The sequence below is a fragment of the Misgurnus anguillicaudatus genome, chromosome 21, assembly GCF_027580225.2.
Source record: "Misgurnus anguillicaudatus chromosome 21, ASM2758022v2, whole genome shotgun sequence".
In the NCBI taxonomy this organism is placed as follows: Eukaryota; Metazoa; Chordata; class Actinopteri; order Cypriniformes; family Cobitidae; genus Misgurnus; species Misgurnus anguillicaudatus.
The window spans coordinates 50,058,649-50,075,311 of NC_073357.2; the positions used below are offsets into that span (position 1 = coordinate 50,058,649).

Below are 16,663 nucleotides of genomic sequence, written 5' to 3' on the forward strand. Positions count from 1 at the left end.
AACTGGACTGAAGAACAAATCAGGGAGCTCATCAAAAATCCACTGAGATCATTCACCAGCATATGCTACTACTAGCGCGTCACGCGCTTTTCATCTTATCATAAACAAAAAATGCACGTGCATGGACAATAAGCAAACTTCTGATGCTGCGGGGAGAAAAAAAACTACTAAGTGCAGGACTTCAAACACGTCACGTGTTTTTACGGCATGTGTGTAAATGCACACACAGATTCTGGAAACAAATCATTGCAGTGTGAAAGAACCAAAAAATTAAAATGATCCCGGACAAATCCTAGTAGGGTTGCCGCGGTGACGCAATTTTCCCACCGGTTAATCAGCGCGTCACAAACCCGGTGATACCGGTGTCACCGTGTGGGAGGGGCTTATAAATGCGCATGCAGACGTGCACATTTTACTTTCACTTTTGAATTACACAACTGTTTAAATGCAGTGCTTGCATACGCTGCGTTAAATTGCGTATGAATTTGCATGCAATGCGCGTGCAACAGCTGGTTTACTTAAGTGCTTGAGTCAATGTGCGCAGGTAATTCTCAAAGAACCAGCCAGTCCCAAGCAGAGCAACCGGCTACTTCTCCATAAAGCACTGCTTGAATGATGGATTACTTATTTTTCTTGATGATAAACACAACAACAAAACGATCTCGCTTATATTAAAAAATCATATATGTGTATTATAACAAAAACGAGTAAGCACGCGGCTTCTGCCTTCGTCTGGTCAGTCAGCTCGCCTCGCAAACTCTGACAGGAATAAATGAAATCTGACACCTGCTGCTTTGTGACGTGAAGCGCGTTCAGCCCCGCTGAATTCAGGCACCAGACACATTCAGTTTGCTCTCTCTAACGAAACTAAATGATTAAATTACACAAAAATATCAAAACGACGGTGAAAGACGGTGTCGCGGTGGGCAAGTGATCTAACCGGTGAGAGGCTGAAGCACCGGTTATCACCGTTTCACCGACTATCGCGGCAAGCCTAAATCCCAGACGCATTTTCCGTGTATTTTCCGTAATGTCTGTGTGAAAAGGGCTTTAGTGTATTTAAAGGCATGGGATACAAATAATACAGCCAGCATTGTACTGGTAGGAAATGTGTGCACAGAGAAAAGCCTAATATTTTTCTTCAAAAAATGTTTTTATTGCAATGGTTTTGAAACCAAATCAAAGCACTGATTAAACCTGAACTTGACTTTAAACATAGTTAGCTAGCATTATAATCACTAACAAAGCAAGCTCATGGAAGATGTTAAAGATCATTTAAGTTCAGTATTTGTAAACACCAAGTGAACTTAATTATTTAAGTGCACTATGTAAACCCCAAGTTTGGTAAACTTAACAATTTATATACTAAAGGATTGGTCAATTTTCTTGAAAGAGATCAGGATGGTTTGCTCGCCACCATGTCGTCCGGGGTGTTGATGTCTTTCTTTGTTCATTCGAGAGGAAATTATGTTTTTTGAGGAAATTATTCCAGGATTTTTCTCATTTTAATGGACATTAATGGACCCCAACACTTAACTCAACACTTAACGTTTTTTTTCAGCAGAGTTTCAAATGACTCTAAACGATCTCAAACGAGGCATAAGGGTCTTATCTTGTGAAACAATTGTCATTTTTGACAAGAAAAATAAAAAATATGCACTTTTAAACCACAACTTCTTATCTATCACTTTTAAACCACAACTTCTCGTCTACGCGCCAGCGCGACCTCACGTAATATGTCATCACGTCAAGAGGTCACGGATGACGTATGCGAAACTCCGCCCCAGAAAGAGGACCGTTACGAGTCCGACGTTGTTGTATGTTGAATGATACTAATTAATATTTTTGTGTCAGTTTATTGTTTAAAATGAAACACGTGACCTTTCTACATCACTACGCAATTACGTGAGGTCTTGCTGGTGCTTCACAGGACCGGAGATAGACGAGTAGTTGTGGTTTAAAAGTGCATAGTTTTCTTGTCAAAAATGACAATCGTTTGGCTAGATAAGACCCTTATGCCTTGTTTGGGATCATTTAGAGTCATTTGAAACTCAGTTGAAAAAAAACGTTAAGTGTTGAGTTAAGTGTTAAGTGTTGGGGTCCATTAAAGTCCATTAAAATGAGAAAAATCCTGCAATGTTTTCCCCAAAAAACATAATTTCTTCTCGACTTAACAAAGAAAGACATCAACATTTTGGATGACATGGTGGTGAGTAAATTATCTGGTTTTCTTTTTAAGAAAATTGACTAATCCTTTAAAAAATATACATGTTTTGGGAGATCCATTACTTAATTAAATTAAGGGAACGATTTTACTCAATCAAATCAGTTCCGTCAACTTATTAGGGTTTTCGAGCTTAAACTTATTTCAGTGCCCCATTAGTTTTTATTCTTTAACCAAAAATAATCAAGCACAAAGGCTTATGAGTATTTCTGGCAACCCAGACATATTTGGGTTTTGAGTGAGTTGTGATGGGTGGAGCTCCTCTACACTCCCTTGTTTATTAACCAGAAGCTAAGAAAGACGTTCATGGCTACGAACGAGGGTGGTGATCACACATACAGAGTCAGTCAGAAGTTCAATGTTGTCCCTTATTAGGGAAGCGGTTCTCATACACTACCCCCTTTCACAGTTGTAGCACCTCTCTCTGGTCCCTGGTCCTCCACCCTCAGTAGAAGCTGCTGTATTTCCTGTAGCTCTTTGTCTAAGGGAAGTGCTAAAATAAGCACTGGAGTGCCTGGATACAAGCACATCTCTTTCCCACCACTTTTTTGCGCTACTCTGAAGCAACCGGCTTTCCTGGTTGTTTTTGGCTGTTAGAGAAGAACTGTGCCATGGATATAAAGATTTCATACTTCCTCTTTTCCTGTGTTCTCCTATGGACAGGTAAAAAAATTATCTTAATATTATCCATAGGAGGTTTTGAGTTTGACCACTGATTCTTAATAGTAATGTTCATGATATCCAGTGTGAAAGTTATAGGTAAGGATTTAAGATTAGGGTTTGAAAAAGAGAATATACAGGTCAAACATTTATGGTCAGAAATGATTTTTAAAGACACTGAAAAAAATGATTCATTCAACTTACTCAATTTTTTTAACCCTTTAACTGGCGCAGCCCTTTTTGAGTGGGGGGTTGGTGAAAAGGTGATATACACCTTTAAATTAATATAACTCTGGCATTTATTTATTTTTTGGTCTAGAAGCATAATTTTGGTTTTAATTTTGGTAATTTTTGGTTTTAAAGAAGACACTTCAACGTTTTTTAGGGAGGTGTCTGGAGGTGAAAATATTATTTTTTAAAAGCAGTTTACATTTATTTGTAATAAATAAAAATGCAATATAGTTTAATTTTTAATACATAAAATTGTCAAAAAACTTAGGTTTGTGCTGGTTTGCTTTGAGGTTTGCTGCATACTTGTGTCACAAATGAATAAATTACAGTTACTGCATTATTATTACTGCTAAAAGGTTTTGAAATATGAAAACTACATTCTTAGACCTTTCCAACAATATATAGTTTGTCGTGATAGATTAACATTTACATAGAAAATATTGAAATAAACGTAGGTGTCCCGCTCACGGGACAGCGCCAATTAACGTTAAGGTAAGTGGTCGCAATCAATTTATTTAAGCTAAATTTAAACAAAAAAATTGAAAAACAAAACAAAAAACTTGTGTTTAAATATAGCTTAAATAAATTGATTGCAACCACTCACCTTAAAAAATTTGAGTAAATTGAATGAATCTTTTTTTTCAGTGTATGTTTTTTTTTTTTTGTTAAATCCTGACTAGACTATTTAGTAAGTTATACACTAAATTTGAATCTGTAGATTTACATGTTTTTCTATTATGTACAGTTTACTTTATTTGTTTTTGTTCCTAAACATTTAAGCTAAATTATAGAATATTTGCATATCTCATATAATACAATATAAAATATGCACTGATCTATGTTAGGCTTAGATATGTATTTGAGAAGCACATCCGTACTTTATGTTTTTAAGAATATAAAAATACACGTAGGAGATATTTTTATTTTCCTGTATTTCAGCAGAGAGTATTGCACAAGAATCAATGGTCAATGTTAAAGCAGTTCTCACCAGTTAAAGAGGGCAACACCCAGTGGTTCAGAATGGGGGGGGGGATAAAACAATCTGCGTCCCCTCTCAAATCAGTCTATCCTATTTAAAATGATTGTGCACAGTTTGTTTAACTAAAAAGAGTACACGTTATGTAAACATATATATTATATATGATACTGTATTGCAGGCTGAACAGCGTTTGGCTATACAACAGATGTTTGATTTAATAGATGTGTTAGGCCAGAAGTCGAGCAAAGGGTTACAAACACAGACAGACAGAGGGCAGAATCTGAATGGTCAGGAAATGTCAAATGTCAGGAAAAGTCCCACAGTCCCCAGAGGGGAGATGTCTATCTGTCACAGGATACAGATTTTCACAACTCTGTTCAGAGGAGAAATACATCAGAGTACACGCAGGAAAACATAAAGATGCCATACTGAACACACAAATGAATTGTTGCTTGGAGATAATAATGTTTGTAGCAGACTTGATCATGTTTAAACATCAGACTTGTTTGTATCTGTTTATCACATCTTTAGGTAGTGATGGGAATTCTAATGGAACTACTAGTCCTTCACCACCCAGCAGTGAGTTACAATCTGTCACATATAAAACAACATGTTTTCTTTCTTTGATTCATTCTTTATATCAAAATGTTGACACACTTATTTAAATATATAATCCCATACAGCAAAAAAAGAAATTTCTCTGACCAGAAATATATTTTAAATATATGCTAAATAGTAATGCTGAAATGAATATATTTTTGAATTTGGAAATATATTTTTGTTTAAACCTTCATATATCAACATATATTTTAAAATATATTTCAGGAGCAAGCAAATACATTTCAAATTTTACATCCCATATGGCAAAAAAGTATTCTTTGCCAAAATATATGCTAAATACAAGCTTATTTTATAAGGTATATTTTTGAAATTGAAAATGTTTAATTTTAATCTTTTTAAAACGGTTATGTTTTAAAAAGTAGATATAGTAGGATATTTTTAATTCTTTAAAATGTATTTATTTTTATAATATATTTCAAAATATACAAAAAACATCCAAAAAAAATTTTTTTGTAAACATATTCCAAAATATATTTTAGCAAATATATTTTTTGACATTTTTTGTATATTTTGAAATATATTAAAAAATATAATATGGAATTTTTTGTGTCATATTGTGTCACAAATGTCACATTTAAAGGGATAGTTCACCCAAAATGGAAAATTCTGCCATCATTTACTCACCCTAATTTTGTTACAAACCCACATAAATTATTTTTTTCTGATGAACACAAAGGAAGATATTTTGAGAAATGTTTGTAACCAAACCATTCGTGGACCCCATTAACTTACATGGTATTCTGTTTTTCTACTATGGTCCACGAATGGTATGGTTGGGCATTTCTCGAGATATCTTCCTTTGTGTTTATTCTAAAAAAGAAGTTTATGCGGGTTTGTAACGGCATGATAGTGATTAAGTGATGATAGAATGTTCATTTTTGGGTGAACTTTCCCTTTAATGTGGTGCATGCATTGACTGAACCAATGTTTTTGCGTTGAAGTTCCAGATTCTCAAAGATGACAAGAAAACACGGTTATCGTTTCATAATGATATTATTGTGATATACAATATCGATAACCAACATTTTTAATGTATAATTTTTTATTGTCTTTTACAGCATGGTACCACTTTATTTTGATAGTCCAGTTTAGACATTTTAGTCATTATAAGTAACTTTGCAACTACTCTTTACAATATTAGTAGACTTTCTTCCAAATATCTATTAACATTTAACTGTGATGATTTTTCAACAGACATTCAACTGTCTATAAATATCTTTGCAGGTCCATGTCAACTTATTCCACTTACCCCTAACCCTACCCCATACAGTCTAATAAAACTTAAAGGAATAGTCTACTCATTTTCAATATTAAAATATGTTATTACCTTAACTAAGAATTGTTGATACATCCCTCTATCATCTGTGTGCGTGCACGTAAGCGCTGGAGCGCGCTGCGACGCTTCGATAGCATTTAGCTTAGCCCCATTCATTCAATGGTACCATTTAGAGATAAAGTTAGAAGTGACCAAACACATCAACGTTTTTCCTTTTTAAGACGAGTAGTTATACGAGCAAGTTTGGTGGTACAAAATAAAACGTAGCGTTTTTCTAAGCGGATTTAAAAGAGGAACTATATTTTATGGCGTAATAGCACTTTTGGGAGTACTTCGGCTCGGCGCAGTAACACCCTCCCTCTCCCATTATGAGAGGGAGAAGGGGAGCGGACTTTTCAGGCGAGTTTTGGGCTGCACGCGGACGGTCCGCGCGGCTAACCACGGACCCTTCTGATGACGAAAATTACGTCATGTGGACGGCGGGCATACGCAGACGTCCCTAGTATACTTTTGGCTTAAAGTGGACTATCAAAATAAAGTGTAACCCAATGTTTTGATGTTTTTACTTTTTTTGTAAATCTACAAATGGCTTAGCTTGATCAACCTGAGTCATATTCTTTGTATCTGTTTTACTTATTCAGACTTCACTACAGCTGCTAATATTAGTGATCCTTTACCAAATGGTGAGTTCCTCTTACAGATTGTCACAAGTCAACAAAACTGTTTTCCATGAATTCTCTCTACGCTGCCATAGTCACAAAAAAATCTGCTTAAAGGGACAATCCACTTTTTTTAAAAAAATATGCTCATTTTACAGCTATTGAAAGTAACCAAGGGAACTATTTTCGGGCAGTGCGTAATATCACTACACCTGCTGCAGCCGTGTTACATCAGCAAAGTCACTGATTATTACGCCAGAATAAGAGTAGTTACTAGCCATATCTGCCTAGAAAATCGCAACTTTTAATTTCTGTCGGTCTTAGTAGCCTACACGATGTAACCTGAAAAAAGAGGCAAGTTTTAAAAAGGGACAAATATCGGAACTCTTTGGTTATTTTTAATGCAATGCTAATGGTCTAATTAGATTCAATGGATTGTGCTAAGCTATGCTAAAAGTGCTAGCGCCAGACCCAGAGATCAGCTGAATGGATTACAAAACGGTAAAAATCAAATGTTTAACTCTAGGGGAGCTGGAAAATGAGCTTTGTTTCACTGTTTTTTTTTACGTTAAGTATGTTAATAAAATGTTCAGTGAATGGTGCCATATTTATAATATGACTTTACGCGTTTTTGCAGCTTCGAGTACCAGGTCACCTATATTAAGTTCTTCAACTACAGGTGAGATCAAGTCAAAAACAGGTTTCCCTCCTAAAATGTTGACTTGAAGCAGACCGGAGCATTTATAGACAATAATAACCAATTTAAAATGGCTGGGTTATTTTTGACCCATAATGGGTAAATATTGGACGGAACACACCAATGGGTTAAAATTGACTCAATGCTAGGTTGTTTTAACCCAGCATTGGGTCCTTTTTGGCCCAGCATGTGTTCTGTCCAATGTTTACTCATTGTGGGTCAAAAATAACCCAGCCATTTTTAGAGTGTTGCTGCATGTACATACTCAGATCACAGTAGTGAATCATTTTTTATCCAGCATTAAAAACAATTTCACCCAAATTAAATGCCGAACACCCATTGATGTAGGAGGAGAGATCTAAAACGTCTTTGTCTAGACGTGTTATTTTTTCTTTAAGAATGATGTAATGTTAACTAGACTAGTCATAGGTCAAGTCACAAACAGACAGAGAGGGAGTCTATGTTAGGAGTGGACAGGAAATAGCAAAAATCTCTCTAGACATTAAATGAGTGATACAAATTTGTTCACATGAAGAGAGAAATGTCACTTCCTAGTGTGCTAGTGTCACGTCAGAGCGTCATTTATTAATTTACAAGGAACAAATTTGTATTAAGGCATTGTGCTAATTGAGCTGATACTGTACACTATTGCAGCGGTTCCCAAACTATTCGGCATGCGGCCAACTTTGTGTACGGGGCATCTCTATGAAAATTTGTGACATAAAAGACTAAAATTTAACTATTAAATAAAACAAAACATATTAAATTACAATGTAGTACTGTTAGTTAGTAAAGCCTTATTTTTCTGAAGTTTAATTACACAGAATTTATTATAAATTAATGTATTTTATAAAATGTCCTACAACTGGCTCTCCAGTGAGTTAACAATGACAGAATTTTCATTTTGGGTAAACTTTTGAGTTTAGAAAAGATCTTGTTTAACTAGTTAGGAGTTATTTTGAATAAGACTAATCTATAATCTGCTGAATAGCATCTGTAAGTGTCCCCATCCTTTTACTAGTATATGTTAAGATTTTTTGATTAACTTAAACACAAACAGACCAACAATGCACAACACTCTGTAGTCATGAATTGTTTGATCAGATTTTTTGTGCTGCCATGCGACTTTTTAACTTCTTTGGTTTATCCTGCTTTAATAGGAAATATTATGGAAGATGGGGCTATAGCACCTACGAGTGAGTTTTCTTAACAATTGCTTTACAGTCAGCTTAAGACATTTCATAAATGAACCTGGTCATTATTTAAATGTAATTTTGAATAATTGCAACTCTGTTTACAACTACAGCTGAACCTAAATCTACATCCTTTGTCAGTGAGTATCTAACAGCTGTCTCAGCTTTGTCTCAAGATGCACACCAATATTGTTTTTTGTTGGGTTTGCTTGTAAAAACGACTAATATAACTAAGTCCTGGATTAATTTAAACCCCGTCTGGGAAACCGCCCCATAAAGATTTAAGTCGTTACCTACTTAGTCAGTATCTGTATTTATTGTTCATTCTACTAAGCACCAAGCGTCTATTTTCACAAAGATACATGGTCATGAAAGACAGTAATGAAAAGGACTATACATTATGCTGTTTGTAGAGGGTGCATGTGACTTTTTTGCCTATGAGATACAGTGGTGGCCAAAATGTTGTCACCCTTGGTGAATGTGAGCAGAGGGGGCAATGAAACGAATTTGCAATGTTTCTTCTTTTGGGCTTTAATTTAAAAATCACAGAAATGTGATGATTCATTGAAGTAAAACAAAGTTAGGGGGGAAATTACATTATAAAATAAATCATTTTCTATAATAAACACTGGACACAATTATTGGCACCACTTCGCTACCTCCATTTCAAAGGATGACCAAGTCTTTTTTATGTTTGCAGCATCTATACTCAATTTAACTGTCTTCATTATTTCCCTGATTTTGGAAATATATTTTTATGGTTTTAACTATTTCCTTAAAGGTGCAGTGTGTAATTTTTAGAAGGATCTCTTGACAGAAATGCAAAACAATATACAAAACTATATTATCAGGGGTGTATAAAGACCTTTCATAATGAACCGTTATGTTTTTATTACCTTAAAATGAGACGTTTTTTATCTACATCCCGAGGGTTCCCTTACATGGAAGTCGCCATTTTGTGCCACCATGTTTCTACAGAAGCCATTAACAGACAAACTTTTTTTACTAAGTTGTCTCCGAAGATGACGTTTGTTCGGTGGCGGCTACCGTAGCTTCTCTATGCGTTTCAAAAGCGAGGGGTGAGCAGTGGACTGAGCCGTGGGTTGCAATTCGCAACCTCACCACTAGATGCCGCTAAAATTTACACACTGCACCTTTAAAGCCACTTTCTATTTTGTGAAGTTATACAATCTTTTGCTGCACATCAGAACTAGTCTTTGGCTTTATCCACTGTGATGACTGATTAAGGGGACTTGTGTTACTTAATATTTATTTTCTTGTGAAACAGGAAGTCATAACTGTGTTGAAGGAACACGCCCACATTTTGGGAATTTGGCTTTTTCACCATATCCCCCAGAGTTGGATGGGTCCGTGCATGCCTTTCTCATCTGCGTGCGTGCTGTGGCACTGTCTGACGCGGCCCCCGCTAGCTTAGCTTAGCACAAAGACTAGAAGTGAATGGCTCCAGCTGGCATGCTGCTTCCAAGGAGTGGCAGGATGGCATGAACATTTTTCTGTTGGTGTGTTGTGATTCGTGTGGTCACAGCGTGTACAAATGACAAGGTCATATGAGACACAGCCATCTTTTAACAGTATACATACTGGGAAATATATTCTCAGAAGGCAGAGCACTGCTATTGGGCGGGGTGATTTGCAAATCACTCCGCCCAAGTAGCAGTGCTTCGCCTTCTGAAAATACCTTGTTATTTGTGCATGGTGTGACTGTGCGGGTCGCAGCACATAGATGGGAAGGTGTTGGCGTTGTTTTGTCGCTTATTGGGAGTAGTGTGCTGGCTGGAGCCATTTGCTTCCGGTCTCTGTGCTGGGCTGGGCTGGCGGGGGCTGCGTCGGGCAGAGTTTGCGGGGTGCACGGAGATGGGGGGAGTATGTGTGGACTTGTCTAACTCTGGGGGATACTCTGGGGTGGATGGGCTGGTTTCCCAAAATGTGGGCGTGTTCCTTTAAGAAAATGTTAATATACTTAGATATTTTACTCATAAACAAATTCTAGTGGCGACAATAATTGTGTCCAGTGTGTATTAGGGGGAAAAAAAATCATGGTGTGGTTTCCCCCCTCACTTTCAATTGTTTTGCTTCAATGAAACATCGTATTTTGTGTTTTTTTTATTGAAGCTTGGAGGAGAGAAACATTGTGGATTTATTTTCACGGCTTTCTTTGCTCATGTTTGCCAAGGGTGCCAATTATTTTGACCACCACTGTATACTGATAACACTTGTAAGTTAACAATGTAACTTACAATGAACAATATTTTCAGCACTTGTGACTTATTGTTAAGATCTGTTAAGGCTGATACGATTGTTAATGATAGTTGTGCAATAACTCATGTGAAAAGTTCAACAAACTTTGGTTTGAAAAATGTATTCATAAATTTTACTCTCCAAATGCAGTCCCATGCAAAGCATGCTCGAGACTACAAGTCCACTGCCCAGTTAGTTATATTTACTAAAGTCAACACAAAATTATTAAGTTAATTTCCTTCTTACAAATTTAAGTGGATTTTCATGATAAAATTAAGTTGAATTTACTCAATAATGTGTTGATTTGCATTTACTTAAATGACTCACATTTTTGTTTTATATGTACTCTTAATTAAAACAAGAATTTATTTTTTTATATAATTGACCCTTTTTTAGGCAAATAATAATTTTTACAGTGTAGTTTTTTGTGTCAATGTCTAAATGCTTTGTTGTTTTATACCTAAAATCCACAGAAGTCACATCAAGCTTAAAACCAGACAATCAGACTGGGAGTGAGTTCACTTTGGTCACACATGATTATATACATAAACATTTGAATTCATGAAATACTTTGAAACTAATTACATGATAATTCGCTCTGTGTTGTAGATTCCTCAACTGAAAAGGAAAATACTAATTCTACCACCACCAATCAGACAAGTCTGTCAAAAGATTCATCTACCAGACGTCCTGGTTCAGTAACAACACAAAAACCCAAATCAACATCAACATTACATAATCAGGGTGAGCTTTATTTACAATGTACAATATTGTTCAAGCATATTCAAATATAAATCTGATGTAGATTTGACGGACAAAACATTTTGGTAAAGTTAGCGGTATTCAAAACACTGGATCTGACCTGAGAAGTAACAAAAACTAGAGATCTAGAGACCATTGGACACTAGATAGTAGTTAAGTAGGTAGTTAGTTAGGTAGGTAATGGATGGACACCTGCAAGGGCAGTCATTCAAAGTAATTGTGTACTGATTGTATTACAAAAACCAGTTGTTTAAATGTGTTTATTTTTCTTATATAGGGTCCAGTGGAAAAAGCAATGATGATCAAAAACCTACAGAAAATTCAGGTATTTTTAGTTCTGTATTTTAACATTTGTTATAATCAATGAACTCTTATTATAGTGCGACATTCCACATAAAGTCTTAAAAATGTAAGTGTCTAAAAGGTTCCATTGAAGAACCATTTCTGTCTAAATGGAACCTTTTAGGCACCTTTATTTTTAAGAACTATTGCACAACTGGTGTACTTGTGCTTTTAAGTAAACTTGTAAGTTGTAATTTTATTTTTCAATGATATATTAGTGATAATCAATCATCTTGCAGAAAAGAAATACCTATGGATTTTGTTGCCTGTCCTATGTGTTCTGCTGGCAGCAGCGATATATTTGAAATCCAGGTGCAAAAAAGTCCAGCATCGACCAGGTGAGTACCTAAAATCTAATAATGAATATGATGCATGTTTTGTTTTTCTGTCAGCAGCAAGGTAAATAATTACATCTTTTCCTTCTCCCAGAGATGACTGACAATGGAACAGAAAAGTGAGTGCCGCCTATATGTTCTTATTGGCTGATAAAATGTTAACTAGATGTTGCCTAACGTTCAAACCCTAAACCTTAAAACACTCTGTAATTAGAATGAATTATAAGTCACTTTAGATAAAATCATCTGTCACAATCTGTCAAAAATGGTTACCCTTTTCATATAAGTATCTCAGAGGGACATATTACTACTAAATGTTACCTAAATGGGTCATTCTACAGAAAAGGTGGAATTCGGGTGATGGAAATCTGCTTAAATGAACTTTTCAACATACCCAAAACTTCTTTAATAGTATTAATTAACTTGTCAAATCTATGAATCCGCAAAACGGGGAGCTTAATCTATGTTTAACTTTTAATACATTTTAATAAAGAATCCATGAAGTTGTATCTTCAATACCTGACAAAATGGGAATATAATAATAGATAATGAATATGATATAACTTATAAACTTGAAAATTTTTCCATCTTGTTTTGTTTTTATGCTTTTATGTTGGTCAGTTAAAGGAATAGTGCTAAGGAAGTACTCATTAGAGAAGTAACACCAATGACGGTAACACCAATGACAATTTACAAGAAATTTTTTTTTTAACAAAATGGCTGCCATTAGCCATGTGCTATATCATCAGAGATATAACAATCACATACTTATTCAGTATAATGTATTTTTATGTAAAGATCTTAACACTCCCAGCTATAAAAAAAGAGTAACACTAATGACATCCAAAAAATCTTATCTCAAAATTCTTATATATATCATGATATTTTAGACAAATAAAGTCAGACATCTCACAAACCTTTTGCCTTCTTCAACTGACCTCTTGACCCAGGAAAAACGTAAAGAGCTGATGCATTGTTTCAAAATAAAGGTGCTTTGGGTAGGGTAACACCAAAGACATAAATTTGGGGGACAAATCTTTATTTGATATTATTCATAGTAATAGTGTATTTTTACCATTTCAGTGTTGTAGTAAATTCATACAAGGTTAAAGGTAAATGTAAATTAGATTTGTTTTATAAAAAACATGGTTTAAATAATAAGTACACCGTTCAATGTACATGTATATGATCAAAGAGACAGGCCAATTTTCAGGACCAGACATTTCAAAATAAGTTAAAAAACGGGAAAAAAAGAAAATTACATAAACTCTCTCATCATTTTAAGGACAGTCTATATTTATTATTAGGGATTATTGGGTCAAATTAAATGATTAAGGGGTCTGCAAAAGCAAGGGACAAGCATTTCCACCTTTTTTTATATAGAATGACTCAAATGGTACATATTAGGATGTTTTAAATGGTAGGCTACTGCCACATGGACAGCTAGGGATCATTTATTTCTGGCGTATGTATAATAAGAGTTTGGCACTGGTGGATTATGTTTTTCAAAACTGTTTCTTTTTTGTTTTTTCTCTCAGTGCTTCTTTCCAGAGGACAGACAGTAACAAAGATGGTGTTATGCTGTTAGGAGTGAGTAAGACGTCAGGTGGCGAGGACAACGGTAGGTGAACGCCTTCATTTTTATCACTGTGTGAATATATGAGGTTTAAAACTGAGATAATGATAATTACCAAATGCTCTCGGCACGTATTATACGTTCATCAAATACTTTCGCTTGCTGCCTCGTGGTTACTGTTGTATTTTTATCACTTATGTCCGGAACAAACATTTTCATTGCCAGAGACAGATAAGATAGACTGACATTTCCCCGCTCCAAAGTTCTCAGGAATATCATGAAAACTCTTCGTCCAGGCAGCAAGACACAGATCTAATCCTATTTTCCAAACCCAAATTGTTGTTTTCCCTCTTCGTCTGTCCACACCCTTCCCTTCTCTGTGTTCCATCGCTCTCTCCATCTCCAAACACTCAGAGGAAGCCAATGGCTTTTAATATCTCATTGTTGGTGACTGGAGAATTGGGGCTGTAGTACTGCAGTACATTGGAAGGTGTTTCCTCCCATTTAATCAGGCCAGCATTCCTCTGCCTCCGCCCCCTTTCCCGAAATCCCACTCGTTTAAAGATCATTGGGACATCAAAGCAAAACACTATCAGTTATACACAGGAATTATCCTGTGACCCCAGAGAGATGTCACTGCGTATAAACAACAACTTGTAGTGCTTGTATTTCGAGTTTTTGTGCAGTAAAACATGTATTTTAATTTTACTCAGTCGAAGCCAAGCAAAGATTAAAGATTACGTAAATAATGTCTATTGTTTTTTTAAAAGAAAGTGCTTTGGACCGCAATTGTTTCCAGAATGTCAATGTAACATTGTTGCATTTCTGTTTACTGCCTGTTAATGTCTGGTATAAACCAATATTTCATGTTTTTTTGTTAGCTACATTGTAAAACATTTCTATAGAAATTACAGTATTACTGTCAGCTGGTTGCCAGTAATTTACTGTAGAGTTTACATTTATGTTATTTACTGGCAGTTTGTTCAAAGTTAAATGAACATGAAACATTTTCAGTCTTTATCTTCTACAGTAAGTTACTGGCAACCAGCCGCATAATTACAGCTAATTTTTTACAGTGATATAAAAGTGATCAAATGTAGAATTTTGATGTGCAGAGCGGTTCATACTGTAAATGTTTACCCATTAAAATAGATTTTAATACAAGATAATAAGAAAAAGCAGGTGATCGAGATATATATATATATATATATATATATATATGTATAGGCTATAATAAAGGCTATAATAGGCTATAATAAAATAAGTATTAACTTTCTACTAAAATAGTTAATATATATATATATATATTTATACTATAAAGTATATATATTAAATATGTTGAAAATGTATACTTTATAGTATAAATATACACTTTATTGTAATTTGTACTTTATACACTGAAAAAAATGATTCATTGAATTTTATACATTTTTTTAAGGTAAGTGGTTGCAATCAATTTATTTAAGCTACATTTAAACAAAAAAGATTAGTAAAGTAAAATAAAATATAAACATTTTGTTTAAATGTAGCTTAAATAAATTGATTGCAACCACTTACCTTAAAATTTTTTATTAAATTCAATGAATCATTTTTTTCAGTGTAGTATAAAAATCATGAAGCCCCAACATTTAGCCTGAAACGATGTTCACTTTTTAGCTAAGGTCTGTAGTTTTTTTGCCATGAATTTAAAGCACAATTCTTCCCTCTAGTGGGCAGATTATAAAATTACAACAATTCCAGGAGTCATTGTTACTGCAAGAACAATGAATTTCCGATTGTTTTTTTTTTCATTTGATGTTGACTTGTTTTGAATAACTTATAAGTTGCTTTGGATTTGTCCGATGCATAAATGCAATAAATGTATATCTATGTGCTTTAACATTATCACTATCACAATTTGTTACAGCTTCAGCAATATGAGTAGCAAAGAAGACGGCAAACAAATCTGAAGCTGCTTATTGTTAGCCATGGATTTACAAACACTGTTACTCCTCTTAGAAATCAACAACCAATGAGGACAGAGGAAGTGATGAAGACCTGGTGATGCATTTATACAGCGAGTATTTCTGTTTGAAGGAAACAAATGTTCAGATACACTAACAGACTTTTAGAATGTAATCTTCACTGTTGTTTATCCTAGCATCAATTTAAGTGAAAGTAGTGTGGAAAGGCTTTGGTGAATTTAAAGTGTGAAACTGCTTGTAGAACAGCGTTTCAACTTGTGACATACTTGTGCATAATGTCTATTTGTTGGCTGTATTTCCTAGTTTGTCATGATGACTGCCCTTATTTTAATCATTCACATCAACTATGTTATTGCTCGCTATGTTTTTAGATGCTTTTCTTTACAGCAAAAAGCGTTTTTTATTTTTATACTATTTTGCTTATACTATATTTTATACTTTTGTTCTTTTTTTAATGTTCAGCCAGTCGTTAGATTGACGGTGCATAAGATGCTATTAAGTATATGCTGTATTAACCATTACTGTACATGATTTCATGGTTTCATGAAGTTGACAGGCTGAATTGTTAAGAGAATAAACTATTTGTCTTTATTTGTTTTGTACCTGTTTGTATGCACTGTTATAGATATAGTTTTGATCTTAAAAGTCATTTTTTGAGATTCATCTGTATTATCTGTCTATGTGTGTGTGTTTAAGTGACAGCTTGAAATTATTCATTATTCGTGTGTTTTTTAAGAGTCGTTAAAAGGATAGTTCACCAAAAAATAAAACTTGTCAATATTTACTCCCCCCGGTGTCTTTTTTCTTCTTCAGAATCCAAATGCAGATTTTGGCTTTTATGGTTATGGAGTGGATGGTGACCAATGTGGTTTGTGTTTTGGGGGC

The 16,663-nt window shown here is 34.7% G+C and overlaps 1 protein-coding gene across 1 annotated transcript; it reads left to right on the forward strand.

The window, feature by feature from the left end:
• Window positions 1–2,553: 2,553 nt before the first annotated feature.
• On the forward strand, window positions 2,554–16,369 carry LOC129449326 (uncharacterized). Its single transcript, XM_055212072.2, has 13 exons — window positions 2,554–2,887; window positions 4,626–4,673; window positions 6,633–6,674; window positions 7,288–7,329; window positions 8,508–8,543; window positions 8,654–8,680; window positions 11,273–11,311; window positions 11,409–11,543; window positions 11,839–11,886; window positions 12,143–12,241; window positions 12,333–12,357; window positions 13,777–13,859; window positions 15,721–16,369. The coding sequence occupies exons 1-13, from the start codon at window positions 2,836–2,838 to the stop codon at window positions 15,732–15,734; spliced, it is 690 nt and encodes a 229-aa protein (XP_055068047.2). The 5' UTR covers window positions 2,554–2,835; the 3' UTR covers window positions 15,735–16,369.
• The last annotated feature ends 294 nt before the right edge of the window (window positions 16,370–16,663 follow it).

Bases quoted from the DNA above. Each gene is read 5' to 3' on its own strand.
- LOC129449326 (XM_055212072.2), top strand. From the start codon at position 2,836: ATGGATATAAAGATTTCATACTTCCTCTTTTCCTGTGTTCTCCTATGG. The intron at 4,674-6,632 runs GTGAGTTACAAT...TTACTTATTCAG, and splicing joins TAGTCCTTCACCACCCAGCA to ACTTCACTACAGCTGCTAAT. The intron at 7,330-8,507 runs GTGAGATCAAGT...CTGCTTTAATAG, and splicing joins ATTAAGTTCTTCAACTACAG to GAAATATTATGGAAGATGGG.